We start from the raw sequence: 26,399 nt of genomic DNA, 5'->3' as shown, positions 1-26,399 counted from the left end.
AATAAGAATAAAGAAGTCAATTATTTTTGTAATTCATTACGATATTATATCGTATATAACGATACTCAGATACAGTTCAAGTGAAACAAACAAAACCCTGAGAACTAAGTCAGCAAAACTACAATAAACCCATGAATTAAAAAAAAAAAAGAAATACCTAAATCTGTAGGAAACAAAAAAGGCTAAACTTGAATCTTTGAATTGAAGAAAGTAATGGGAAATAAAGATGAAATTGAACGATCAATAAAATTAAAAATTGAACAAGGATTGTGTATGCTCGGATTTGAGGCAGTGCCTTGTGAATGAAAATGGTGGGAGCATGTGACTTAGATATATAATTAGAGTTTATTAATGTGGGAAAATAAATATTTAAACGAGAAATACGAGTATTCCGTCTAGATCTCTTACCAAGTTTCTTATAATAAACATTAGCAAATGATTCTGTTTTTAAAAAGAAACGATTGTAGGACAGAAATATATGATGGATAGAGGACGATACGGACATGACTGGTCCGAACGGGACATGACGAGACGGGTCGGGACGGGACGGGTTGGGACGAGACAGGAAGGGACGGGTCGGGACGAGACGGAAAGGGACCGGACGGGTTTTTCATTCCAAACTATACGTAAAATAATTCAAACTAAAGCCAAATCCAAATCCGATTTAACATCTCTAAGCAAACGGTTAGAAATGTTTTGATTATTTTAAAAAATAAACACGTAGTATCATTTAACATTTTCATTTAAATTATTTTAAAACTATATTAAGTAAACAATATCTATATTTTACAACTGTATGTCTATGTATAGTTTTTCAAATAAACTTATATAACAAACTTTTACCAAAATCGTATCTACATAAAAAATTGTAGTTTTGCAAAAATAACCTCGCACGTACGTGCGGGTCCATCACTAGTGTAACTTAAAAGGAAACAAAAAAAGAAGGTTAAAGCTAAATGATGACGCAAAAAGTACAAACCCCCTTGTCCAAAGCAGCAGTACAGTCCAACTGTTTAGTCAACTCAAGACATCCTACTATCTTTTGTTGCTATTGTCTGTTTTTTTACTTTTGTCTTCAATATCTACCAAAAAAAATACTGTTTTACAGAGGAATCTCGTAATCTGGACTGAAAATACGTATAAGAAATTCTAACTCAAATTATAGTTATTTCAAACAACTAAAAATATACTTAACCTTAAAAAATGTAAATCATGAGATTATATGTTTTGGAAGATTCGACCAGAAAATGTTTTGGAGGATAATTAACTTATTTAATTTAATTGAAAGGGTGAGACCTGGACCGGTTGGAAAAGCCCATTAAAGAGGCCCATCTTTGCACAGAAAACCCTAACGCCTTGTCCAATTTACTAGTCTGTCTCCGACAGAACTTTACAAAAGTCAAATCTAATCTTCAAGCCTATGCGCAGTACCTGCTGTTATATATTTAGATCTGCTCTCGCTTTTTTCTTCCACCGATCTACAAGCCTATATGCGGTACCTAATCTTCAAGATTTCTTTGGTATGTGATAACACTTTTGCTGATTGATTCGTTATATATATGTAGATCTGAGTTTGTTTTGATGATATATATATGTAGATCTGTTATTGAGTTTTCTTTCACCGGTCTATGTAGTGCCTGATCATCAAATTTCATTAGGATTTGATATTGTTTTACTGATAGATATGTTATATATGTGTGTTTGTTTTTTCTTCCATCGATCTATAAGCATGTATGTAGATTTCTATTTGTTTTCAAAATATAATTGATTGGCTTTCGTTCTTACATTTTCTAGTAACAGTAATTTTTTTTTCCTTTTGGTAAAGTTTACTTTTACTATATTGGACTGTGGCCCAATAGAAAGACCCAATTCTAAAATCGAACAAAATATCATTATAATATTTTGCCCCCCATCCCAAAAATCTGAAATTCTGCGAAAAACCCTAATCTTGCATCACGATCATGCTGAAAGCTAATCTGAAACTCCTCTCTTCGGTTAGGTCGAGATGCTCTTCAAGAGCTTCTTCCAGTCGATTCCAGTTTCGTGTTTTTGCTGACGTGAACACTGATGGCTTATTTTCACGGTATTTTCACGGTACTTTCCAACAATTACAGCAAAATGTAGCGTAGAAAAGTGATGTGATGTAGCATAGGCAAAGTCTCTTCCCAGAAGAATATCAATATCATATTACAAGAACAGAGATTGATAATAAAGGTGAAAAAACCATAAAAAGCGCTTTCAAACTATAATCTTTCGCCCTAAACAACGGATGCACCAAATAACTATACATGTACTAGTTTAAGATTAAGATTAAAAAAGCAGACACATGCAAATGATCAAAATTTATTACAAAGGGAAAGAAGGAACGTACGAATAAGCAAACTTAAGAATCAAGAGGTCATGCTCAGGTGCCATAAGCGGATTCTCTTTATATTGAACCAAACGCTTCAACTCTGCAATCTCACCGTTCAACTGGATTTTTGGATTGAGCTATTTGAAAGATCTGAACAAAATAATGAAGATCAATTCTGGAAGTGATGAAGTCGTTCGGTCAGTTAAACAGTTAATTGATCAAATTGGAACTTTGATTAATGGTTTTGAGAAGTTGAGCGGTGAGTTTGCAGAGTTGAAGCGTTTGGTTCAAGATAAAGAGAATCCGCTAATGTCACCTGAGCATGACCTCTTGATTCTTAAGTTTGCTTCTTCGTACGTTCCTCCTTTCCCTTTCTGATAAATTTTGGTCATTTGCCTGTGTCTACTTTTTTAATTTTAATCTTAAACTAACACATGTATAGTTACTTGGTGCATCCGTTATTTTGGGCGAAAGATTATAGTTTAAAAGCACTTTTTATGGTTTTTTCACCTTTATTATCAACCTCTGTTTTTGTTACATGATATTGATATTCTTCTGGGAACAGCGTTTGCCTATGCTACATCACTTTTCTGCGCTACATTTTGCTGTAATTGTTGGATAAGTTGTTGTTGTTGGCCTTAATCTTACAAGTTCATTAAGAGTCCCGCTAGATTATGTCCACTTCTTCGCTGGTGAATTCAAGCCACCCTCAAACTTTAAACCCTACTTAGCCTAGTCTGACATTAGAAGAAATGTGATTCTTTTTCCAGATTCAAGGACAGTATAATGCCGTGCAGTCAGTACTGCTCAGTACTCACGATAATTGGCCATTGCAGTCACACACTGTTGCCTCCAAGCTCTTTGAGCGCCTGTATGTATTTCAACCTTTTCAACGCCGATTTGCTAAACTCTCTAACGTTGTTTATTGGTATAGATACAAGTGTTCAAGTTGACTAAGAGAAACAAAAAAAAACACACACACAAACAATCGTGAAACTAACTTTTTAGTAACCCATTGGGCCCAATAAGAGTAAGGCCTAAAATTCTAATCTATTTGCATATAAGTGCACCAGTGGTTCCGTTAATAGTATGGGTTTAAAACAAAAAAAATTAACTTAAATTGGCTTCTACATAGGGTTATAATGGTACGAATATGATGTTGTGATAAATTGCTAAGGTTCCATCAATAAATGTCAATAGCGGTGAAAGTAGTATTGTATATGAAAACTTAAAACTTTTCTACTTTGTATATTATAAAGTTTAAATGCGAAGGAGGATACATAAAGAAGATTTCACCCACTCCACCAGCTACAACTCAATTCCTTTATTATTATTAGCTAATTGGGGATCTCCTGATCCCAACTCATGCCCACAACAACCGTTAATGGTTACCAATCCAAACATGTCAGCACCTACACAAGTTATGTTTGTATTGACATTCAAGTCAGATGTCGTACGTGAATCAGCAAAAAAAGACATTTGTTTCTTCTGGGCTATATAGCTCACAGAATGAAGTAGAATTGGCCAAAACAGAAAGAGTTATATCATGGATTAATTTTGTATTTTGTAGAGAAAGCCACAAATATTGATATTATAATTTCAACATATCCAATGACGACTCTCTTTTAGGTGAAAGAGATCATGTTTGAACAGCGATTTTCTTGCCATATTGATACACTAGAAGTAGAAAACCACCTTATAAGAGGAAGAAGATTGTGAATGTCCACTCGTATATCAAAATCAAGCCAGTCCATGGCATGATTTGCCTTGGCACAATCATAAAGGAAACGCCAATGGATGTCAACACAGCCACAAAACAAACTGCAACTGAGACTGCCCCCAAGTATTGAGGAATCTTAGAGTGTGAGCCGATATGAAGCTGCAATGATAGAGATTGAACATTAAAGAATTTGCTAGCGTTACGCAAAGCAAAAAGGCAGGTAAGTAGGCCATTATGTGTTCAAAACAATGTGGAAAAGAAAACTAACTTGATAGTTGGAATTGATGGTAGACAAAGTTGATACACCGCTATAACCAATTGTTCCATTAGATCAAACTTTGTCATAAAGATGTCTGATTTGAATGCATAATGAGCTCCAGCACATTGAACCCAAGAAATCACGTCCCTGCATTAGCAAAATGAAATTGAGATCCAAAAGAATTTAAATTTATAAGAAAGTATATTTGTTGATTTCGCAATTCGAAGAGTTCGGGAGTTTAATAACAAAGCCTTTTCTTTTAGTAGAGTTTATGGAGGGTTATTAATTTTTTAAGCTCTAAATTTTCTGGAAAACAAAGTTGAAACAAATACTGTTTTTCTAAATTTTTGACTAGGAAAAAAGAAACCTTATCAAATTTTCTAAATTTTTTACTAGGAAAAAAGAAACCTTATCAAATTTAATAGACTGAGATGATAAGTTTTCCAAAAACAAAATTCCTTTTTGGCAAACAAAAAAGTAAACCTAAAAAAGGAAATAGCTTATGAGTTGTGTTGTGACAAAAGGAAAATCATAAAAACTATAAATTAAAAAAAAACAAAAAACAGGAGATTAGAAACATTGTACATGTTATCTGTGTGCCCAAACACCATTCTATCGCCAAAATCGTTGAAAAGCGAAAGAAGAAGAAACAGACTTGTCGCTGCTCAGCCGCCGGAACCATAAGGTACCGTATCTCCGATGAATCGTCCCTTGTTTTCTGAAATTCCCAATTCGTAGAATTGTAAAACCTTGATCGGTCTCATTTTTCATTAAAAAAATTCTCGACCAATCCCTTATGTCTTGATGAAACGATGTAGCACTATCGAATCAACACAGCTTTTGTGTCAGGTTTAATGTTAAACTAGCATATGTTTTACTGATTGCTAGAGACACAAGTAATGCACTTGTTGCATAATCACTGGAGAAAACTTTCTTATTCAATCCTTTTAGTTTCTCTCAAAATCACTAATTTTTCTTTAAGCTGTTTTGTTTTCCTCATTGATTTACATTGTTTGAGTTAATGAAAGTTCCGTGTCTATGTTTTTCTTTTTTCAATTCTTCTTCAAGGATGGTGGATTGGATGTGGCTAATGAGTGTTTTACTTCTTGGGGCTGCACTTGGATTTTACCTCAGCACTTTACCACAAACCCGCAGAATCTTTGTCTCCTTCAAATCTGTCTCCATAAATACAGGTTCCAGCGGAAATTCGAAGACTAAATCCAAGGAACCTCTCGAGATAGAGAGACTCGCTGATTTTCGCAAAAAAATTCAAAATGGTTTCTAGGCTCACTCTCTCTGCCTCCTTTGCCTTTTGCATTGTATACCACAGACACCAGAAGTTGATATTAATGTTTGTTGTTGTTGTTGTTGTCTGTATAGGTTTTGCCTGTGAGAAATGATCTTAAAATGGGTTAAGGGAAGATTGCAGCTCAATGCAGGTGAGTATCATCAACTCTCTTATCAGTTTTCAATAGCATTTATTATATTCGATTAACAACTCCTCTTCTGCTCTGCATTATATATAGTCATGCAACTTTAGGTTTATACAAAAAACTCCTTCAACGGGCGACAAGAGCCTTGGACAGGTACATCACACCATGTCATTAGTCTACTACAATTATTCTTTTTCTTCATAGGCTACAGACGAGATTAGCATTTTTTTGGTTGTGCTCTCTTCCTATAAAATATTGATTGCTACTGCAGATGGGAATATTGTGCTCAGCCAAAAGTTGTTGTCAAAATCGAGAGTGAGGGAGAGATGCTAGTTCTGCAAGTGAGTTTACTGAAGAAATATTGCAAAACTCTGCAGTTTCATACCATCTTGTCTAACATTGTTGTTCTTAACGACAGGGAAGAGCAAAGTCCTTTCAACTACCAACCCATATCACCACTGATGCCGGAAAAACACAGATCGCTCCAAGTGAGTTTCCCGTAGTTACTGTCATTTAGAATTCAAGAGACTCTCAATCTTTAAATCCTACTTAACCATAGTCTGACAGTAGAAGAATCTAATGTGCTACTTGTTCTGTTCTTTTCCCAGATTCAAGAACAGTAATGGCTATTCTTGGTAAGAATGATAATCTATGAGAAGAGATGAGTCAAATAGTAGCAAAATATCACATATTGTAGATACAATTGCAATAGTTTAATAAGAGAGTGTTACTTGTGCAGGACCGGTTGATAGTGTTGATGAAGTAACAAGTGGACTAAAGCTTATGTAATAACTCAGAATTTTTGACTGGTGACAAATCTGTTTTCCCTTCTTCCTAACCATTATTTTGAACTCAACTTTTTACATGGAACTGTACGATTGTCTTACTAGAAGATAATCTTATGACAATGCTTGCTGATTATCTAATACATTTAAAGAAAGAGAGTCAGTTTTGATGCCTCCTTTTGTTTTGTCTATTGAGATACCTTTATCTGTAAACTAAAGCGGTTAAAGCGACGGACTGATTCTGACTCGAGCTGATTCTGACTCGAGCATAGCTCAGTGGCTTTTGCCCAAATGAGACTTGTTCCCTTGCAACATCAATTTAAAATATACAGTATAAGTGTTATACTTCTTGCTATAGTTAATATTGTTATATTCTTTTGCTCAAATACTGAATACTGCTTGTAATATCCATTTCAAATGTTTGAGTATTCTGACTTGTAGCATTTAGCATAGTCAATGCATACACTCAAATATTGCTATTTGTTAGCTCACAGCATGATTAGATGACTCGGTCGAGTTAGAGTAAGAGGTTTGTTCATTGAATGCCCAAGTTGTTATCGTAAGAAAAAACATTTAAGGAAAGTAATTAAGGGTTTTTCTGTTAACGATGTAGTGGTGAAACTAGGTATATACACTCACCGTCTCTATAAATTTTTACATTGAAACATGCAATCACTTTGTTAGAGTATGCTTCAAAGGATCATTTAAACGCATCTCGTATAACCTGATTTTTTCCCAAGTAAAATTTTGCAGCTCAAAGGAATGAATGCAATTTGTTATAGAATATCTTAAACAAGTTGTCATTAATCATGTCGGCATCATGGTAGAGTGCTAACCATGAACCAGGCATCACATTAACTCACATAAACACATACTTCTGCCACAGAAGTTACACTCAGGGAAAAGAAGAAATCTATCATAACACATTATATATATATATAAGGTAAAGAAAAGCAGAAACGCAATTTCCTTAATGACTACTAGTCCACAGTGACATAATACCACACAAAGATTGAAAAGATAATTAAGATTTTCGTTTTCTTGATGAAGTTTTCCTCAGACTTACTCATACTCACTGCCTGAAAACAAACACAAAAATATCAAATGACTAACATAAAATGGTGTTTAACAATTGTCAGAAGATTGTAAGTATGTTTATATACCTCTTTGTCTGTTCCGACTTCCGACGGGCTACCAAATCAGACCAGTACTTTTCCGACTCCTCGAATTGTTCCTCATGCAACTTCATTCTCTAAAAACAGAAGAAGAAAAGGTGATGACAAGATAATATTGGTTCATCCCTCTGCTCAAGAATTCGTTTTTTTTGTTTACCTTTTTATTTTCTTCAACCATAAGTTTCTTCTCTGCAGCAACGTCAAACACAAAAGGACCTTAAATAAACAAAAGAAATCACAAACAAAGCGGATTGATTTATTATTCGATGAAACAAACGATTAAGAGAATTTAATTATTAAAAAAAGAACATCTCTCGCTCGCTCGCTCGCTCTCTATAATTTTACCCATGGCATATCCTCCCGCAGCGGCTGCTATTCCTCGAACTATTATTACCCACGAAGATCCCCTGGAGGACACTAATACAATAACAAATCACAAAATAATTAGATATCAGACACTTGCACAATTTTGATGCGATTTTAGAGAGCGTTACCATTGATGTTACCAGGCGTTGAAGAGAAATTTCGGGATCTCCCTCTGCAGTAAACCTGCGCAAAGACGAATCTCAGATTCTGCATCATCGTAAAAAAGTTAGGGTTGGCTCTCGGAAAATATGGTCTCATCAAATGGGCCTGCCGTTTTCCTTTTTGGATCCTATTAGATTTGCGCTTTTCCAATTTTAAAAAAAAATTCGGCAGAATTTGGGCCAAATGATTCATACTCTTCATACGCTATGCTATATCATCCATATAGGTATAAGGCGTTCGTTGATTGCTTATAACCGGGTTCAACCAATCATGCCTTGGCCATATTTCTTGAGCATGCTGACACTTAAAAAAACAAGTGTTCTATGGTCTCAACCTCTTGATAGCACCTCTGACAAATCGCAGACAGTTGCACTCCTCGATGAACCAGTTCCGATCATGTGGCTAAAGCACTCGACAACATTCTCCAGAGAAAATGCTTTAGTTTAGAAAGCTGTCTTTATCTTCCAAATTGCAGCTTTATGATTCTGAAGACCTGTGGGAGGTCTTATTGGATTATGATCTACACTCTGATGAGAAGCAAGCCAATACCCAGATTTTACAGTGTAGAGACCCGAATCATTATAGTGCCATCCAAGTAAATTTGGTGAAGAGGTACTACTTTTCGTACTATCAGTTGTACATCTTCATCATCGATTTGGGCTTTTATTAACGGCCAATTCCATCATTTTTGATTGTTCAACATCAAATCCTTAACACAACATAGCTCAGATACAACTCCTTCCTTAACTCTTGGGGGCCGTGGTGGTGGTGTTGGTAACCAAGGATCAGACCACATACTTGTATTACATCCATTCCCAATTAGCAATCTCATTCCTTGCTTAATCAGATCTCTCTCTCTCTTCTAGTAGTGATTTCAACTTTAACTCTATGATTTGCATTAAAGATATTATCACGTGGGAAATACTTTGCTTTTAAGAAACGAGATAACAAACTATTTGGCGCTTGAACAATTCACCACACCTGCTTACGTGGTAAAGCCAGATTGAAGATTTCTAGATCCTTGAAACCCAGTCTTCCTTCTCTTTTTGGTAACCCAATTCTCTTACATTATAGCCAATGCATAGCTCTGTGACCATTTTGTTTTTGTTTTTTTTTTTTTTGGTGAAAGAGAGGAGAAAAATCATCTAGGTATTATTAAAACAGAAAATAAGATTACACTCGAACAAGACTCGTGTGTGAAAAGCCGATACCATCCTCAAATATAATAGAACTAATCCTCCGGACTAGACGTAAACATATGAAAACCCAAAGACATAGAGAACGGCATAGTTAATCGATCCATCTGCCAGACGATTAGCCTCTCTATACACGTGAAAAATTCTTTTTCTAGTAGGCGCTTTCCCTTGGGTTGTTGCAGGCGTGTTTTGCTTGTTGCAGGTGGATTTATTTTCTTTTCTCTGTTTGTTCTTTCTCTCGGGCCTGCATGCCTATTTTAGACTTTCTTAGCTTTGTAAGTAGGGCATGTGTGCATTGTTGGGCTTTCTCGATGTATAAGTTTTTTGGGCCTTTTTGTCATTGGATCTTCGGGCCTTGTAAGGTGAAAAATTCTTTTTCTAGTAGGCGCTTTCCCTTGGGTTGTTGCAGGCGTGTTTTGCTTGTTGCAGGTGGATTTCTTTTCTTTTTTCTGTTTGTTCTTTCTCTCGGGCCTGCATGCCTATTTTAGACTTTCTTAGCTTTGTAAGTAGGGCATGTGTGCATTGTTGGGCTTTCTGGATGTATAAGTTTTTTGGGCCTTTCTGTCATTGGATCTTCGGGCCTTGTAAGGTGTATGTTTATAATGGAAGTTGAAGTTTAAAAAAAAAAAAAAAATTCAAACAATTCAAAGTTAAGAAAATAAAATCCTCCATGTAAAACTCTCGCAAAGACACTTTGATTATTCAAGGCCCGAAAAATGGGGTTTATGATCCAATAAGAAAAGGGGATTAAAACAAAACGGCAGGCCCATTTGATGAAGACCATATTCTCCCCCTTTTTTGAGAGACGAAGAGAATTCCCGAGAGAGCGAACCCTAATTTTTCACGATGATGCAGAATCTGAGAAACGTCTTAACTCGCGGAGGGAGATCCATGGGGTCTCGCAATTTCTCTTCACCGCCTGGTATGTAAAATTTCTCTGATTTCGCATCAAATTTTGTACCATCAGGATTTTGTGTTTTAGTATTCTTCGTTTGCTTGCAGGGTCGCCCAACGATGGGTGGGAGCGTATGGCTCGGTTTGCACAGAGAGAGCGTCCTTCTAAGCGTTATTTAGTATGTGCATTGTTTGGATATGCGTATTACATTGTCTCCGGTAATTACATTGTCTTCGTTTATGATTATTATCTTTTGAGATTATTTATTTATTTCGCCTGCTGGTTGATTGCTACCTTTCTTCGTTTTTGCATCCCTCAGGAGATATGGAGATTAAAAAAATCGCCCAAGCGGATGAGGAATTGCTCCAACTCCGGGTAAAACGTCACCAGGAACTGGTATGAATTTTTAGTATCTGTTCTCCTTTCTCAAAACAAAACACGATACGACGAAACTAGAATCTAAATTATCTGCATCATGTCTTCTTCTCTGATTTCACTCCCTCAGGTACACAAGGCGATGCGTGATCTGGAGCTCATTAGAAGCCGTGACTAAAGTTTGTGTTTAGTTTATTGCGTGTGTTTTGAAAAGAAAAAAAATAAAAAGAAGAAGAAGTAAGGCTAAATGATTTGAAACAAAAGATTGTAATAGATCATGTTACAAGTTACAACAAGCACATACATTGTCACAAAGAAATGATATATCCTTGTGTTCAAAGTGCTCAACCGAATAATTTCATCTAATATACTAGATCTTAAAAGATTGCTTAAAGTAAACCCACGAAAGTTAGCTTAAATGAATACGGAAACTTGTCAATCTGAATCAGTCTCCATATTTCCCATAGCTTTCAATCCTCTAGCTCGCCTCTGCAACACACACATAACATCAGTTCTCTACCTTGGATAAAACAAATCTTAAATCTCAATCACTATTATGGAATCACTGGATAAAGAAAATGATAACAGTTCATACCTTCTTAGAGCTCTTCTTCACCCTAACATCATATCTATCGGGGCACAAATCAGCCAACCAGGTTCCAGGACTCACCAACTGTAAATAAACCAAACCAAAACATTATTCTCAAAACTGTAAAACTACAAACTGAAGAATCTTCAACACACTTTTATATAACAAAAGACAAAAAAGAGAATTGAAAAGAAGAACTCACAAGTAAGCTTCTTTGGATGAGTTTGGCTCTCTTCCTAGGCCTATGTGAAGGTTTGCAACCTTTCATAGCCAAGAAATCTTCTTCCTTCTCTTTGCTTGATAACGTTATAAACAGCTTGGGCCACATGGCCTCTTCCTTGCAGTTGCTATCTTCTCCATTGTTTCCATCTAAACAATCTTTACCAATGCTATCCACTACACCTCTCGTAGTATAATACCTCTCTTCTTTCTCCGGCGACGTTCTCCGTCGATCTGGTAGTCCAGATCTGAGGATTGCCCCTTCTGATCCTCTACAAAACAAAATCAGAAAACCCCACCAGCAAATTGTGAGTCTTTCGGCTTAAACACCAAGAGTATAGTATTGAGCAATTGAACAACACTAAAAAGGGGAATCAAATATATATATATATATACCTGGAGAATCTAGTGGATTGGAGGAGGAGGGTTTCTTGACCTAGAAACCGAGAAGAAGATTTAGCGCGAGAGATCTTTTTGGCTTTGGCTCTTAGACATCTTAATCTCTTCTTGTTTCCCCACTGTAAGAAAATTTCTTGTTCTAACGATGAAGACATTTTTGAACCTCTCTCTGATCGATCGCCCCAACTGAAAAACGTTTATGAAAAGTGAAGAAATTGATTCAGATAGAAAATTGATAACGATGAGGTCGACAATCCCACGAAAAAAGATGTGAAATTTCTCCAGAAAAATAAGAGAAAGAAGCGTGAGGTCTGCAAATTGTTACCTATATCTTCAGGATCCAGAAGTCCCGGTGATGGGCGAACACAGATCGATGATTCCACACAGGCGAAAGACGCAAGTAGATAATCTAATGACTTCTACGACTTCGGAACGAGTTGGACCGCCGTCGTAGCTAGTTTCTCCGGCGGGTCTAACTATAATTCGGTGGAATAAAAATGGACAGCCTAAGAAACGTCTCTCTTTCTCTTTCTCTCTACCGACTCTCTGTAATTCTGTAAATGAGGGGGAAGGCAAACAATAATAAAAATGGTTTAGGCCATTCTTAGGGCATCATCGTCTCTTTTGTATATATGTTGAGCTCTATCGCTGTTGATGGGGGATCTTTATTCTTAATCGTTCGATTACAATTGACGGTCCGATTACATTGTACGGTCTGGTTAATTTACCCAGTGGCAAACCGACTTTTAACTGAATATGAACGAATCTAAATTTCGGTTTAGCTCTTTCTCTCCCACTATACCAACAACACTTGTAATTGTTTTTCACTTTTGAGTGGAGGAGGCTTCAGAATAAACTTTAAAATCCATCAATATGTAATAAGATCCATACTTTTAAAAAACATGCTTAAGAAATTAAATACAAAAAATATATATAAGTTCTTACTGACAGTAAACAAATTTTTACATGAAATCTCAAAATGATTTATTTACAATACATGCATATATACAAAATAATATAATGTACAAAAATTATTTATTTACACTAGGACCATTCAAGTACCATGAACTACTACTATTGAACATGTAATGAAGCTTGTGGGCATGGATGGACAGACTCGTTACTCGTATAATATCAAAGTCCATCGTAGTAACCCCCAAAAGATATTTGAGCTCTTACGACTGGAACACCTTTCATTCCAAATATTGCTTCGTTGAGCTTTGTTGCATGGTTCACTACTTCTTTCATCCTCTGCAGTATCCACCAAAATAAAAATGTTCAAAATTTGATTAGCAACTTCTAATTTAAACTTTACAAAAGATATATAGAGATTGGTGACTTTATATATACACTACATTATAACCCGACTTATCATTATATATCTAAATGGAGTCATTGACTTGGGTTATCTCTTTAAATGGTTTGTTACAATGGATGCTATAATTAGTAAAACGAAGAACAATTCTTCTAAACAGTTTGACGTTAGCACAAGAAACAATTAATCAGAATACAAAACGTACAAAGGTATATAAAACGAGAATCCTTCTTTTTCAATTTCATCATAGCTAGAGATTGTTCTCTTAAACACGTAAACTTTGAGCTTATCATTTGGCCCGCTTAAAATATTCAAAACTTGTTTCGATTTTTTAATCAAAAGTTATCAATCAGTTAATCATAATACAATAAATAAAAAAGTGTAACTTTATCCAATATGCTAGTATTAAGCAGACAGATTACCAACTAATCGTCATGAACCATTATAATCATCACAAAAATACTTTTTCTACCATCCCTTTTCACTATTTTTGGTTTATCTTAACAAATATATATTGCTCTTTGTAGAAGGATATTTTTTTCTATACAATCTCTCTTATCCAAATCTATCACTCCCTTATCTTTCATATCATATAACTAATCAATATACAAACATCATTTTTAATTGATAATATATAATTAACTAAAAACATTTGTAAAAATGAAAATAATTAACGAAGAACATATTAAAAAACAAAAAAAAAAACAGGATACCTTATTATCATCGGAGTAAAACTGGAACCTTAGCATCTGGTTCTTGTTCTTAGAAATCTTGATATTGTTGTTGTGTCCGAGGAAGAAGACACATACGGTAGCAGCAGCAGCTGCGACACCAAAAGAACAAATAGCTCCAATCCCGTTGAGACCAGCCTTCCATAGATTCAATCTCTCACCATTATTACTACCATCAATATCATTATCTTCTTCCTCAAGAGTAACTTCTGTCTTGTATCGTACGTCATCTCCTCCTTCTAAAGCAGTGGGTTTCGACAAATCATCATCATCATCATCGATCTGAGGCAGAGGACTCGTGATCCTCGATGGTGGATCAATTTTCATGTCGGCAAATTCAGTCTCCTTCGTTATCTTGAAGGAAACTCTAGGTGACGGAACAGAGTCCGTCGAAAGGGTCTGTTTTGAATCATCCGGATCAAGACCAGGGTTGTTGGGTGTCTTGGTGTTGTCTTGATCCAACACGGGTTCCCAAGCTATGGGAACTTGGATAAGCTTTTTGGGGACCACTATGGATCTTGGAGGAGGATCTTGAGTTGATGATGGGCAGAGGAAGTAATCCATCACCACCGCTCCATGATGATCCTCGTCATGATCAAGATCCTTGAAGCTGTTATTAGAGAGTAATTCCCAATCTTCGAGATCCATAAATCTTTCCTTTGATCCGACAAAATTTGGAACTTGAGTTAGGGTTTTAGAAATTAGGAAAGAAAGTGAGATCTGTTCTTTTTTGAATTATTAGAGCTAAGTGGGTTTGGTATTTTCATGGAAAGACAACAGCTCTCTCTCTCTCTCTCTCTCCCTTTCTCTCTCCCACGTGAAGGGGTTTCAAGCTCAGATTTAATAGAAGAGAAGATACAAGAAGATTCAAACTGTAGATTAATTAATAATAATAGTTGGAGATATGTTCTTTCATTGAAAATAAATAGGGGAGATTAAAAGAAAAGACAATCAAGAAACACATATAATTGGTATTTTAATTATACACAAGTTGCTTTGAAAAAAATTAGCTTGAAAACGGGTATGATGATCAATAAGCTCTTTAATTTTGTGAAGAATTATATCAGTTTTTGTATTGTTGTAAACATCGATTGATATATATTATATGAAATGGACACACAAGTATACAAAGACACATGTACGTGACTTTAGATTATGAATAAAGTAATATGATTCGAAGATGTGGGTGACGAAAGTGAATTTAGAGCTTATCTAAGAAGGCAATGAAGTGACAAAAAGAAGAAGAAGAAGAAGAAGAAGTGGTCCTCTCTCTCTCGGGACCCCCCAATCCCAAGAAGAACCATCGATTGCCTTCTTTGAAAAGATCTTTACTTCTTCTCCTCCATCATGATTGATGAGAAAGTCTTCTTCCCAAATTCATATCATCCTTCTGGATATATCACTACTAGGTTTTCGGCTACACCGATCATCTAAGTCAACTATTCAAAGAGTATACTACCAATCTAGATTTGTTCTAGATATTAGTTATAACATAAGGCTATATAGCAAATAATATGACTTGATTCTTTTTATTTTTCTAGAGTCCATTAGACCATCCACAATGGGTCTCTTCCATTGTGGATTCTTTACAATATTTATAGTATAAATTTTAAAAGTTTTGAGATGAAAAGTTTGTTATAGGGTTTTTAAATTTATTGTGTTACAATGATAATAACTTTTAGGTTCTTTAAATTTATTTTTAATTTAATTATTTAAAAAATGATTGCATTTTATTACTTTTTAAATAAACATGACTTAAAAAAAAACATTACATAGAAGTAAATATAAAAAACAAAAAGCATACAAGAAACAAATTTCTAAACAAAGGATATCCAATCTCTCATTTTGGTAGAAGTCAGTATGAGAGACACAGTATCTATAGAAAATAAATTAAAATAAATTTCTCTTTTGAAATATCTTATTAGTAAATGGATATTAGGTTTTTTTTAAATGCCATAATCTTAATAAGAAATTGAAAGATTGAAAAACTAAATTGATTTGGTTCAACAAAGATAGATCGGTTAATGAACACAATAATGCTTGCCATGAAAACCAATTATACCATGTTGGACCGTAAATTGTACTAGTAGTTGTTTAAAAAAATTTTGTGTTTGAGTTATTATTTTTTTTTTTTTGTAACTTTGGACACTCACATGCTGCCACATCACCGTCTATTCAGCCAACAAAAGTCTCTCTATTGAGAGCCTTTCTATTAAGAGTTCTCTCTAATTAACCTATATTTTGATTTATTTTTTATGTTTTAAATACAAATAACCTATGTTAAAAACTCTTGTTGTGGTTGCCCTTATAATCCTAATTTTGCTTAGGACTAGAAATTAAGATTACTATATTAGAGCTAAGGTAGATTCGGACCCTAGCTAGCTAATGTCAATACATTTCTTTATATAGCTAAAACGTTAAATACTAGTTTTGGATAACGTTTAGTTTTATTGCTGCTGGATACATATCATGTTGGAGTAAAGAGATTACGAAGAATCTTTAGCACTAAATTGTGTCACTAGTCATATTAAAAAAAGAAAAGGTCGAATTACATAGTTTGATGTGAACACGCTACCTATATACCAGAGATTCAGTAATAATTGTGTTTTTGCTGCGTTTTTTTTTTAGTTTTGGGAATAACTCGTTTTGAAGTGTTTTCATTTTCGTTGCCTTTAATTTTGAAAAAAGCTAGTTGAAGTTTATGGAGAAGGCTTTTAGAGATTTATAAAACCTTCAAAAATCATCAATGGAGCTGTTATCTTTTTTTCATCCCTTTCTTAATAGATATTACCTCTTATATTTTCCTAAGAAACCAAAATGATTATTCTTTCTTACCTTTTTTAAAGTTAACTTTTGAAGCTCTGCAAATTATTCCACCTACTTTTGGACATTTAAGTTTGATTCCTTGGGTTTTGTTTTGATGTTTTATATAATGGAATGGAACAATGGTAGAGACTAGAGAGCCAACCGAAATCGAACAAACATTACAATACAAAGCTGTGTAAAAAAGCTTCAGACACACATTTAGTTGACTCAATCAGATTATTCAGTAAAAGAAATCAGGCCAAAAACAGACATCTCAAATTTTTATAAAACAAAAAAAAGGGAGAAATAAGATATTCACAAACAGAAGCAAAGCTGTTACTGGATTTACATGTTTCGATGCAGACAAGTAAACTCAGAAGTCTGTCATATAACATTTCATTAAAGGAACTTTCAGATTTCCAGAACACACTTAAAAGCTTACCTCTTTCCAACGCTGCTGACAAGATATTATAATATCTTTCAAGGGTTTTGATTTTCACCCTTAGGATCAGGATTGGTCTGATGAAGTTTGGCCAAGAGAGACCGATGCAAGCGATGAAGCCCAGGCTTGTGCGTTCTTTGCCCTTTCATGGAAGTTCCTTGTTTTGATGAGTCTAAGTTTCAACCATAACCTCCTCACATCGACCATATGAAGACCACGGCTGAACAGTTGGCTTATCTCTCTAAATCTTTCCAGGTTCAGATTGGGAGCATAAGAATCCCATAGCGCTCTCATGCGCGATTCAGCTACGGGGAAGACAAGGATTGCCATCTGTAAACAGATAAACAGCAGAGATAGTGCCAAAAACGGATCTTGCTTGAATATTCCTCCGATAGATGTCCCATTGCGCAACCATGTGATCAAGTTATCATCGTCGGCTTCTAAGCGTGTTGGCTCCCCTTCAGCCACATACTGGACAGGTTGGAGACCTGGAAAGCCAGAGGAACAATCAGTTATTTTTACATCTTTCAAACCAAAATGTGCTAGTCATAACTTGGACATAAAACGTCTAATCAGGTAGATTGGAAGAAAACACAAGCAGATTTTGTGGTTTGGTGTTTCACCTGTTGCCTCTTCATAAAACTCAATCAGGGATGTAAGATCCTTTCGACCATGGTACCGAGCCATTAAAGTTTGATTTACCATCAGGACTGAAGGTAAGCTATGAATACCATACCTAGAAAAGACACTGCAACAAAGAAATTAATGAGACCAATTAGTAAGACAAACGAAAACACCAAACTCATGAAGAGACCTAAAAGAAATTGGGAGAGGAACCCACTAGTGAGGCATTTACACAAGGCAGATAGGGTGATGATGAATTAGCTAACATCAACAAATATAAGATGGATATTTGTCAATGAATTGTATAAGACAAAGTTACAGCAGTTTAAGATGATTTACTCTCAAGTCAACTATCACAAAAAACTCCATGATGCAAGTAATTCAATCGACTTCCCTGCTATACTAACTAGCATAATAAACCATGTACTCTTTCAAAAAAACAGTAGTAAGTAGGCTTCTTACGAGGGTAGTGCTTGAGAATGCTCCACTGTTAAGTGCTGTATTTGAGGAAACATCGAACTCAACATATCAAATTTAGGGCGAACAGCAAGTGAGAAAGGACACCAGGAAGCATAAAAGAGTACTGACATATAAGAATTTCCCTGGTTTAAAGCCATTAACCTGTCCAGTGAGTCTCCATCTATCTGCATAATGCAAGTTTAGACACTGCTTTAGTTAAGAACATAAGCTTCAGATCCAACTTCATCGCCTTAGAAAAACCAAAACAGACTTATTTTTAAATTCTGCTATATAATCTTTGCGGACAGAGCAACTACTACACAATATACGGATTATAAGAGCATTAAACTCTGACCTAAACAAAGTCTAGATGAAGTTACAAAATTCGGATGGTAAAAAAGATGTTAAGGATCCCCAATCCAATCGCAGTAAGAAAGCAGAAGTTGCATAACCTAACGCTAGTTACAACAACAACCCTTTAGCGGTCACAACAGTCGGAAAATCATGGAAAGGTACCTCAATAGGAGGAGTTGGATACAGGGAAGGAGGACATTTCGCCGCTAAATCGAACCGGAAGAGCTCGAATTCGTAATTGCAGACGGAAAAGTCCACCAGGGATGAAGCGAAGCCGGACTGAAAGCAACATGAGAGAGCTATCGCACAGAAGAGGAGAATCGAAACCCGAGAATCCATGGAAACTTGAGCAAGAAAGAGAAAACTAGGATCGTAGCTAAATAACGAAATTGCAAAATTTAGGAAGAAGAAACTGCAAAATTGGAGGAGGGAAGCGAAACAAAGGTAGAAATCAAACAGTAATGAATTAGATAAAGAAAAAGAACACTAGGCTCTAGGGCTAGAAGGAGGAGACGAAGAACAAAACCTAATTTTACAAATTTGGGGAATCTCGGATCCAAATTATCACAAGATTATCTATTGAATTTGTTTGTTTGGAGAAGAAACAAGAGATCGAAACACGCCAAGCTCGAAATATGTAAAAGCTTATTGGTCTCTCTGGTTCGATGTGTTTTTTCTTTTTGTGATATTGGGATTTAAATACCCAACCCCCGATCTTATAAATTCTGGAACACCATTTAATTCTGCTTTGTTCTTATGTCGAAAAATTTCTAGTTTTTTTTACTAATTTAACATTATCTCTTAAAACTGAGGAAAAATAAATGAAAAACGTGTTACTTTTAAAAAAACATACTGTAAAATAAAAAATTACATGAAGGGTTTTCTTACAACTCTTACCAAATTTTGATAGTTGACTATTTTTATTTTTGGATGGTTAACGGCTCCATGGGTTCTTTATTTTATTTTTTTCCTGACATCAATGGGTTCTTTGTTTTTCAGGTCAATTGTAATGATTATGAAAATTATATAACTGTTGACAAAAAAAAAACGATCCTGTATATTTAAAAAAGTTAAACCCACTTGCCTTTAATCAAGATCCTTAAACTTGGGTTTGAAACATATATGGGCCTGAGATGATATCTAAGGCCTTCTAATTTAGCCCCAAATCGGGACATTGTTCAGGGGATTGAATCCTAGTATCCGAGCTGAATCAAAACTGGGAATAGCCCAAAAATATATTAAAAAAAGATATCCGGAATTAAAGTTCGGGGAATTGAACCCGACGTGAATCGAACACGCAACCTTCTGATCTGGAGTCAGACGCGCTACCATTGCGCCACGGATCCGGATGTTAATTACGTCATTAAGCCAACTCATCATACTCAAATCAAATATTCAAATTCAATACGTTGAACTACATTAGATGAAGAAAAAGTTTTTGCAACTTGTAATAATTCAATGAACTTTCTTAAACAAAGATGGCATTCACATCAAATGTTTCTAAATCCAGTGGAACAAACTCCATCAAAACGGAAAGAGGAGCAAAAAATGTCAATCTATTTACATCGAATACTCATACATCTCTAGTTTGAGTAAAAAAAATAAAATTGTTAATGTAGTTTTGTTGGATCATCATCTTCATCCTTGGAGTTGAGACGTTATACTGATAAAAGTATCTTCAGGACAAGGGATTGTCAAGCCACCCATCGGATGGTCAAAACCAAACTCTTCTTCGCCTTTACTTAGAAGATCTTGAAATGAAGGCTCGTTCAAGTATGAGACTGGTACAAAGTGCCTCTGCTTCTTCTGGCTCTCACCGACGTACACCGCAAGAAACCCTTTTGGTGGTGCCTTGCTTGTTCTTGTTATAGAGCCGCCAAGAATCTTCTTTGCGCTGAAGACACTTCTCACCAAAGCCATTTTCTTGACTGGGAGTTTGATTCTTGAAGCTTGTGAAGAAAGGATGTAATGTATAGATACAAATGAGAGAGATTCTAGTTCTTGATTGCTTGTAAGTTGATGATGTTGTATATATATAGATCTGTGAGTGAGTTGAAACTTCAAAGCTGTCCAAAATCAATTGAAAACAACGGTGTGGGGCTTACATGAACACAGTTTTCTTCACATGGTTCTGTTTTCATATTTAAGGCAGAGCCATTACAATCTTACTCACATAAGATCAAGTGAACAAGATCACATGTACAACAAGGACATAGAGATTAGGTTCCTCTGTAGTGATTGAATCTATTTAACAAACGCTGTCACCGTCTGCCTGCAGAACCTTGATCAACACATGGGACCAGGTTAGCTAGGCGCCGCAGAAGGAAAAAAAAAATTATCCGGAATTAAAGTTCGGGGGATTGAACCCGACGTGAATCGAACACGCAACCTTCTGATCTGGAGTCAGACGCGCTACCATTGCGCCACGGATCCGGATATTACTGTTATCCTTAATTTGTTATATATCATTGTCTTTTTTTTGCTTGAACGCTTTTATATGCTATTCAATTGATATGAGTTGTGTGTGTGTAAATCTAATAGATTTATGGAGTAAATATAGGATGGTTTAATCTAATATTTGTATTGAATAAATATGTTTATATGGTGTGTTTATTTACAGTTTTTATTTGATAATGATTTGCTGATTCTGAAATATGCATAACATATCTTTTGGATTTTATGTAAAAACTGTTAATCTGAGAAATCTGTCTGGATCTTTTGTTTGATTCCATCATTCATTTTCACCAAAAAAAACAAAAAAACTGGTATTTACATTGGAACTTCTATCCTCTTGACCAAAAGTTTCAGCAAGAAATTGAAAAAATATTGTCATCTATCTTTTTTTTTGGATCAAAATTGTGTCATCTATCAAATATTGTCATCTATCAAATATTGTCATCTATCTACATTAAAAAAAAAGTGTGTTAAAGTTTGATCTTTGATGATCATCCCTGGATCCGAGAAGTTACTGTGAGGAAAGTATCTTCAGGACAAGGGATCGTCAAACCACCCATTGGATGATCATATCCGAACTCTTCCTCGGATTTACTGAGAAGATCTTGAAACAATGGTTGGCTCAAGTATGAGACTGGCACTAAGTATCTCTGCTTCTTCTGGCTCTCCCCTACGTACACTGCAAGAAACCCTTTTGGTGCTGAAGTTGTTTTCCTCGTTCCTGCTAAGGAGCCTCCAAATATCTTCTTTGCAACAAAGAGACTTCTCATCATTGCCATTTTTGTCTAAAGTCTTGATGTTTGAAGCTTAAGAGTTCTTGGATTGCTTATTGTTGGTGGTTATGAAGATGTTGTTCTGTTTTGGGTCCTTATAAATAGATCAAGTTGAAATTTCTCACGGGTTCTTTGAAAACTGTGGTCTAAACAAGTGTGGGGACGTCAAATGAATTGAGAGTTTCACATGCATCTGTCTGGCTTCTATCAAATACTAATCAGAAAAATATTAATACAATATATGAAACAATGGGTCAGTAATGGGTCAGTTCTGTTCTATCATGTTTCATTGGTTGGTAATGATTTATGTCCTGTTTCTTGAATTGAAGATAGGGATTGGATCTCTGTGGTAAAAAAACCAGCTTCTGATGGCCAAAACCTCTTAACAATACTATGGTCAGTTGGGGTCAGGTTTCAGACAACAAAAGTTTATATCACAATACATTCAACAACATATCACATGACAAAAGCTCTATAGATTGGAAGTTTCTATGTCCTAGCTAATCTGGTCCCATCTATTGATTGTTTTCTTATTGTGTTTATATGATCCAGGTTCTGCAGACAGACTGTGACATGTTTAGTTAGATGGATTTAATCATATATCAATCAACATAGAGAAACTTCTTCAATGGTCTTAACATGTGATCTTGTTCTCTCGGTCCTATGTGAGTGTAGATAAGTAGATTGCAATAGCTCTGCTTTTAAAGTGAGACAACACCATGTGGTTTTTTTTCTCCCTTGATGTCCCACACTTGTAGACACCATTGTACTCAATTGATTTCAGACATGTTTCAACTCATTAATTTGATCTATATATACATCCCTGAATCAGAAAGAGTATCAGCATCAGCCACAAGAAATCCAGATCTTGAATCTCTTTACTCTTTCCTTTGATGCAACACATATTCAAAAGCTTCAAGAATCAAACTACGAGACAAGCAAATGGCTTTAGTCAGAAGTATCTTCAGTGCAAAGAAGATTCTTGGCGGCGCCTTAGCAAGAAGGAGCAAAGCACCAAAAGGGTTTCTTTCGGTGTACGTCGGCGAGAACCAAGAGAAGAAGCAGAGATACTTTGTACCAGTCTCATACTTGAACCAACCTTCATTTCAGGCTCTTCTCAGTAAAAGCGAAGAAGAGTTTGGTTTTGACCATCCTATGGGCGGCTTGACGATTTCTTGTCCTGAATGTACTTTTATCAGAATAACTTCTCGGATTCAAGGATAAACAATGATCTATGATCCTAACCAAAAGATAGGAGGAAACAACCATTTTTCATTTTTTTATTGTAAATATATTGACATTTTTTCATCTTTCTAACCAAAAGATTTGTTCGAAAGATATAAATATTCGATGTGAAACAAACGAAAACGATGGCATTAAACGTATAATCCAAAAAAGAAAATATTTCATTCAAATAATTTTTTTATTGCTAATGGAAACATGTAGTAAAGACACAAATTTAGCAGACACAAATACAATTAAACATGGACTCTCGAATAATACATTGCACATGACACTTTTGATCGCAATGGAATTTACGGAAGCTGTGTGGTGTGACAATCGATGGAGAAGCTTCATCATGATGATCCAACACAAATTGAGAATATTCTTCAGGTAACAAACGTTTCCCTTCAACATTTTGAACTGTTACGATATTCATCACTACAAAACCAAACTACTGATATGTTAATATATTATAAACAAAACAAAAAAAACAAGAAATTGCATGTAAAGTTTATCTAGTTGGTTTATGAACTTACCCGATGTAACAGCGAAGAAGACAACGAAAGCAAACTTGATTGACATCATGTTCACCATTGTTTTACTCTTACAAAAATGTACTAATTACAAAAATATGTTAATCAAAGATAGTGTGGTACTTATCATTCTATACAATTGAGAAATTAATGCTCTCGCTTTAGTAATATATCATTTGTTTCCCAACAATCAAATCTTGACCAAAGTAAAAGTAGAAACTCATTAAATTGTATTAATTTGTTACCAATATCAATTAAAATACATTAATTTCTTACCAAATTCTATAAAATGATAAGACCAAATCATCCGGAGACTGAACATAACAAATTAATACACTTTGACTGAAACGGTTGAAACCCCCCTAAATAGACATTTTCCACACTATCTTTAATTAACACTCTTTGATTTATGAGATATTGTTCGATGGATGATTTAAAACTTATTTTCTCAGTTGGCATGCATAATCTTCGATATTAACATGGGACAATGATCATTGGCCGATGACCAAAAAAAAGGTCTCCAACTTTTGTGTATATATATATATATATATATATATATAATTTGGGTTGACCGCATGATATTAGACTGGAAACTAGTCAACGTTAACATCGGTTAACTACACGTACTATAATGGCATTCATCTATGACTATGATTAGAAACGTTGTATCCTTTATCATCTTTATTTATTAATTTGTGAAACCTGTTTTTTATACTTTTATTCGATTATACAAGATGATGATCGTATGATTAAGTTTAGCATAAACAAAAGCATTCAACAATAAATATATTGGGAACACATTTCAGGGTACAACCCTCTCTGCATTGAAAAATTTGTGGTGTAATAACTTGAGTTGAAACTTCATCATGATGCAACTTTGTTTCAGGAATTGCTTCATGTAATAAACGTTTTGCCTCAACGTTTTGAATTGTTACACTACTCATCATCACTACAAAACCAAAACATACAATATGTTATAAATAAATCAACACTTGCATATGTTAAATATATTCAACATAAACATAAACTTAGAAAGATGTGAAATTTACCAGATATAACAGCTAAAAAGATAAGGAAATCACACTTGATTGATATTTTCTCCATTGCTTCAGACAGAATTTGAAGATAATGGTGTTTGATCAATTGTGAAACCTAAAACTTATGAGAGAGATTACTATAATGGATACATATATATATCTGAAAAAAATATTGAAATGGCATTGTCTTTAGTCAATAATTACTATTGAAATGGCAAGGTCTTAAATTATAAAACGAAACATCATTTTTCTTGTAGAAAAATATAGAAGACCAAATCTCGAAACTGACTAGGAAAAAAATCATGAAAGTAAACTGAGTTTTTGACCAAATTTCACTAAATTTACACAAGTGCAAATCAATAAATTCATGTACACTTTGACTGACTAAAAATGGTAATCGAGCAAAGCCGGATGGAAAAAAGAAAAAAAAAAAAGAAAGAAACTAAATTGACAGATTCATGTTAGAAATTCTTTATTGTCAGGTTCTTTGCAAATTTAGTTTTAAAACTGAGTTAGTGTTTGTGATCAGCTTATTCTATTAGTGACTTAGATCTTTTACAGCTCGCTGGTACAAATTGTATTTATGGATATATATTAGGATGTACTTTGTCGATAAGGCTTCTTGGTTCATAGAAAAACTCGGTTAATAAAGAATTAGCACATGCCTTGTCAAGTGATTCTGATGGTTGTTGACTTGATGAAGTGGTTCAAGCTTCTTCTATTTCCTTGACATATTATTTTGTTGTTGGATGTTTACAAAAACATGATTGTGTATCCGAGATTTCTTGTTCTTAATGGAAACAAATTAGCCTGTGTGCCCTACTGTGTCATCTTTCATATTGATTTCCTGATTAGCATTTGGAAAAAGACAGAGCCATGTGAAAACGTTGTTCATGTATGTCCCCACTTGTTGTTTCAATTGGTATCAGTCAGGTTTCAACTCATTCATTTGATCTATATATACCCTCCCCAAATCTGAAAGAATTATCATCAACAACCTTTCTTTTGATCTCATACATCTTCGAGAGCTTTAAGTCTCAGATTTCAAGAACGAACAAAATGGCTTTGGTAAGAAGTCTCTTTAGTGCCAAGAAGATTCTTGGTGGGTCTTTAGTAGGAATCAGGAAAGAAACTTCAGCACCAAAAGGGTTTCTTGCAGTATACGTTGGTGAGAGCCAAGAGAAGAAGCAGAGGTATGTTGTGCCAGTCTCATATTTGAGCCAGCCTTCCTTTCAGGTTCTTCTCAGTAAAGCTGAAGAAGAGTTTGGGTTTGATCATCCAACGGGTGGCTTGACGATCCCTTGCCCTGTAGATACTTTTATCAGTATAACTTCTCAGCTCCACAGTTGAAGATGATCCAGCAAAAAGACATTTAACATTTTGGTCTTTCTTCTCAAACTAGAGATTCAGAGTTATTATGTAAATAGATGACATTTTTTTACTCCTCCTTTCTTATTGGAAGTGTTTGTTTCAGAGGTTTACATATTTCAATGTAAATACAATTTTTGTGTAACAGAGATCAGATCAATATAAGTTGCAGAAATCTTTTTGCTTATTAATACACGTTACAGAAATATTTGTTACTGCAAAAATTTAAGTCATACAAGATACCTTCTTCATGGCATCAAATCTTGAAACGGTGGTCTTAAGAACGAAGACGGAACAATAAAACTCTTTTAATGTCTTCCACTCTCTCTCTCGCAAACGTAACTCAGTTTAACT

The 26,399-nt window shown here is 35.0% G+C and overlaps 11 protein-coding genes, 2 non-coding genes and 1 pseudogene across 14 annotated transcripts; 4 read left to right on the top strand and 10 right to left on the bottom strand.

The window, feature by feature from the left end:
- Positions 1–4,754: 4,754 nt before the first annotated feature.
- On the top strand, positions 4,755–6,907 carry LOC17892173 (annotated as a pseudogene).
- A 427-nt stretch (positions 6,908–7,334) lies between these two features.
- Positions 7,335–8,337, bottom strand: LOC17892115. Of its 2 annotated transcripts, none has more exons than XM_006298676.2 (5): positions 8,232–8,337; positions 8,071–8,142; positions 7,883–7,941; positions 7,714–7,802; positions 7,335–7,629 (listed from the first exon to the last, which is right to left on the bottom strand). In XM_006298676.2, exons 1-5 carry the CDS (start codon positions 8,305–8,307, stop codon positions 7,623–7,625), a joined length of 303 nt encoding a protein of 100 aa, XP_006298738.2. In that variant the 5' UTR covers positions 8,308–8,337; the 3' UTR covers positions 7,335–7,622. The 2 variants fall into 2 exon arrangements, with proteins under 2 accessions (XP_006298738.2, XP_006298739.2); XM_006298677.2 differs by having other exon boundaries at positions 8,220–8,329.
- A 1,917-nt stretch (positions 8,338–10,254) lies between these two features.
- On the top strand, positions 10,255–10,932 carry LOC111831483. Its single transcript, XM_023785866.1, has 4 exons — positions 10,255–10,371; positions 10,452–10,562; positions 10,664–10,740; positions 10,850–10,932. Exons 1-4 carry the CDS (start codon positions 10,296–10,298, stop codon positions 10,895–10,897), a joined length of 312 nt encoding a protein of 103 aa, XP_023641634.1. The 5' UTR covers positions 10,255–10,295; the 3' UTR covers positions 10,898–10,932.
- Positions 10,933–10,967: 35 nt separating this feature from the next.
- Positions 10,968–12,563, bottom strand: LOC17891101. Its single transcript, XM_006298563.2, has 5 exons — positions 12,252–12,563; positions 11,924–12,112; positions 11,511–11,799; positions 11,315–11,392; positions 10,968–11,208 (listed from the first exon to the last, which is right to left on the bottom strand). Exons 2-5 carry the CDS (start codon positions 12,079–12,081, stop codon positions 11,155–11,157), a joined length of 579 nt encoding a protein of 192 aa, XP_006298625.1. The 5' UTR covers positions 12,082–12,112; positions 12,252–12,563; the 3' UTR covers positions 10,968–11,154.
- A 335-nt stretch (positions 12,564–12,898) lies between these two features.
- Positions 12,899–14,925, bottom strand: LOC17892501. The gene is made up of 2 exons (XM_006298300.2): positions 13,955–14,925; positions 12,899–13,177 (listed from the first exon to the last, which is right to left on the bottom strand). Exons 1-2 carry the CDS (start codon positions 14,618–14,620, stop codon positions 13,061–13,063), a joined length of 783 nt encoding a protein of 260 aa, XP_006298362.1. The 5' UTR covers positions 14,621–14,925; the 3' UTR covers positions 12,899–13,060.
- Positions 14,926–16,970: 2,045 nt separating this feature from the next.
- On the bottom strand, positions 16,971–19,361 carry LOC17891749 (5'-adenylylsulfate reductase-like 5). The gene is made up of 4 exons (XM_006296656.2): positions 18,819–19,361; positions 18,306–18,487; positions 17,843–17,967; positions 16,971–17,707 (listed from the first exon to the last, which is right to left on the bottom strand). The coding sequence occupies exons 1-4, from the start codon at positions 18,993–18,995 to the stop codon at positions 17,286–17,288; spliced, it is 906 nt and encodes a 301-aa protein (XP_006296718.1). The 5' UTR covers positions 18,996–19,361; the 3' UTR covers positions 16,971–17,285.
- Positions 19,362–19,930: 569 nt separating this feature from the next.
- On the bottom strand, positions 19,931–20,002 carry TRNAW-CCA. The gene has a single exon. It is a non-coding gene; the product is annotated as a tRNA-Trp (tRNA).
- Positions 20,003–20,125: 123 nt separating this feature from the next.
- Positions 20,126–20,642, bottom strand: LOC17893343 (auxin-responsive protein SAUR28). The gene has a single exon (XM_006296588.2). It carries the CDS (start codon positions 20,574–20,576, stop codon positions 20,295–20,297), a length of 282 nt encoding a protein of 93 aa, XP_006296650.2. The 5' UTR covers positions 20,577–20,642; the 3' UTR covers positions 20,126–20,294.
- Positions 20,643–21,017: 375 nt separating this feature from the next.
- On the bottom strand, positions 21,018–21,089 carry TRNAW-CCA. The gene has a single exon. It is a non-coding gene; the product is annotated as a tRNA-Trp (tRNA).
- A 301-nt stretch (positions 21,090–21,390) lies between these two features.
- On the bottom strand, positions 21,391–21,936 carry LOC17893163 (auxin-responsive protein SAUR21). Its single transcript, XM_006300030.2, has one exon. The coding sequence runs from the start codon at positions 21,887–21,889 to the stop codon at positions 21,602–21,604; it is 288 nt and encodes a 95-aa protein (XP_006300092.1). The 5' UTR covers positions 21,890–21,936; the 3' UTR covers positions 21,391–21,601.
- Positions 21,937–22,749: 813 nt separating this feature from the next.
- On the top strand, positions 22,750–23,239 carry LOC17893597 (auxin-responsive protein SAUR28). The gene has a single exon (XM_006298814.2). The coding sequence runs from the start codon at positions 22,826–22,828 to the stop codon at positions 23,105–23,107; it is 282 nt and encodes a 93-aa protein (XP_006298876.1). The 5' UTR covers positions 22,750–22,825; the 3' UTR covers positions 23,108–23,239.
- Positions 23,240–23,287: 48 nt separating this feature from the next.
- On the bottom strand, positions 23,288–23,745 carry LOC111831700. The gene is made up of 2 exons (XM_023786866.1): positions 23,644–23,745; positions 23,288–23,545 (listed from the first exon to the last, which is right to left on the bottom strand). The coding sequence occupies exons 1-2, from the start codon at positions 23,699–23,701 to the stop codon at positions 23,343–23,345; spliced, it is 261 nt and encodes an 86-aa protein (XP_023642634.1). The 5' UTR covers positions 23,702–23,745; the 3' UTR covers positions 23,288–23,342.
- Positions 23,746–24,395: 650 nt separating this feature from the next.
- Positions 24,396–24,778, bottom strand: LOC17892837. Its single transcript, XM_006298878.2, has 2 exons — positions 24,690–24,778; positions 24,396–24,589 (listed from the first exon to the last, which is right to left on the bottom strand). Exons 1-2 carry the CDS (start codon positions 24,742–24,744, stop codon positions 24,396–24,398), a joined length of 249 nt encoding a protein of 82 aa, XP_006298940.1. The 5' UTR covers positions 24,745–24,778.
- A 904-nt stretch (positions 24,779–25,682) lies between these two features.
- LOC17893116 (auxin-responsive protein SAUR28) lies at positions 25,683–26,242 on the top strand. Its single transcript, XM_006298930.2, has one exon. The coding sequence runs from the start codon at positions 25,737–25,739 to the stop codon at positions 26,025–26,027; it is 291 nt and encodes a 96-aa protein (XP_006298992.1). The 5' UTR covers positions 25,683–25,736; the 3' UTR covers positions 26,028–26,242.
- The last annotated feature ends 157 nt before the right edge of the window (positions 26,243–26,399 follow it).

The sequence above is a fragment of the Capsella rubella genome, unplaced genomic scaffold (genome assembly GCF_000375325.1).
Source record: "Capsella rubella cultivar Monte Gargano unplaced genomic scaffold, Caprub1_0 scaffold_3, whole genome shotgun sequence".
NCBI classification, from domain to species: domain Eukaryota; kingdom Viridiplantae; phylum Streptophyta; class Magnoliopsida; order Brassicales; family Brassicaceae; genus Capsella; species Capsella rubella.
This window is presented reverse-complemented; position numbering and strand designations above follow the sequence as displayed.

Coding starts and splice junctions, on each gene's coding strand:
- LOC17893116 (XM_006298930.2), top strand. CDS start 25,737: ATGGCTTTGGTAAGAAGTCTCTTTAGTGCCAAGAAGATTCTTGGTGGG.
- LOC17892501 (XM_006298300.2), bottom strand. CDS start 14,620: ATGGATCTCGAAGATTGGGAATTACTCTCTAATAACAGCTTCAAGGAT. Junction 13,178..13,954: donor TTTACTCCGATGATAATAAG/GTATCCTGTTTT, acceptor TGGATACTGCAG/AGGATGAAAGAAGTAGTGAA.
- LOC17891749 (XM_006296656.2), bottom strand. CDS start 18,995: ATGGATTCTCGGGTTTCGATTCTCCTCTTCTGTGCGATAGCTCTCTCA. Junction 18,488..18,818: donor ATCCAACTCCTCCTATTGAG/GTACCTTTCCAT, acceptor TGCATTATGCAG/ATAGATGGAGACTCACTGGA. Junction 17,708..17,842: donor GTTTTATGAAGAGGCAACAG/GTGAAACACCAA, acceptor CTGGCTTTCCAG/GTCTCCAACCTGTCCAGTAT.
- LOC17892837 (XM_006298878.2), bottom strand. CDS start 24,744: ATGGAGAAAATATCAATCAAGTGTGATTTCCTTATCTTTTTAGCTGTT. Junction 24,590..24,689: donor CTTTTTAGCTGTTATATCTG/GTAAATTTCACA, acceptor TTGGTTTTGTAG/TGATGATGAGTAGTGTAACA.
- LOC17893597 (XM_006298814.2), top strand. CDS start 22,826: ATGGCTTTAGTCAGAAGTATCTTCAGTGCAAAGAAGATTCTTGGCGGC.
- LOC17893343 (XM_006296588.2), bottom strand. CDS start 20,576: ATGGCTTTGGTGAGAAGTGTCTTCAGCGCAAAGAAGATTCTTGGCGGC.
- LOC111831700 (XM_023786866.1), bottom strand. CDS start 23,701: ATGGTGAACATGATGTCAATCAAGTTTGCTTTCGTTGTCTTCTTCGCT. Junction 23,546..23,643: donor CTTCTTCGCTGTTACATCGG/GTAAGTTCATAA, acceptor TTGGTTTTGTAG/TGATGAATATCGTAACAGTT.
- LOC17892115 (XM_006298677.2), bottom strand. CDS start 8,307: ATGATGCAGAATCTGAGATTCGTCTTTGCGCAGGTTTACTGCAGAGGG. Junction 8,143..8,219: donor AACGCCTGGTAACATCAATG/GTAACGCTCTCT, acceptor TTATTGTATTAG/TGTCCTCCAGGGGATCTTCG. Junction 7,803..7,882: donor TGGTTGAAGAAAATAAAAAG/GTAAACAAAAAA, acceptor TTCTGTTTTTAG/AGAATGAAGTTGCATGAGGA.
- LOC111831483 (XM_023785866.1), top strand. CDS start 10,296: ATGATGCAGAATCTGAGAAACGTCTTAACTCGCGGAGGGAGATCCATG. Junction 10,372..10,451: donor CAATTTCTCTTCACCGCCTG/GTATGTAAAATT, acceptor GTTTGCTTGCAG/GGTCGCCCAACGATGGGTGG. Junction 10,563..10,663: donor TGCGTATTACATTGTCTCCG/GTAATTACATTG, acceptor TGCATCCCTCAG/GAGATATGGAGATTAAAAAA.
- LOC17893163 (XM_006300030.2), bottom strand. CDS start 21,889: ATGGCAATGATGAGAAGTCTCTTTGTTGCAAAGAAGATATTTGGAGGC.
- LOC17891101 (XM_006298563.2), bottom strand. CDS start 12,081: ATGTCTTCATCGTTAGAACAAGAAATTTTCTTACAGTGGGGAAACAAG. Junction 11,393..11,510: donor TCATCCAAAGAAGCTTACTT/GTGAGTTCTTCT, acceptor GTTTATTTACAG/TTGGTGAGTCCTGGAACCTG. Junction 11,209..11,314: donor TGAAGAAGAGCTCTAAGAAG/GTATGAACTGTT, acceptor TGTGTGTTGCAG/AGGCGAGCTAGAGGATTGAA.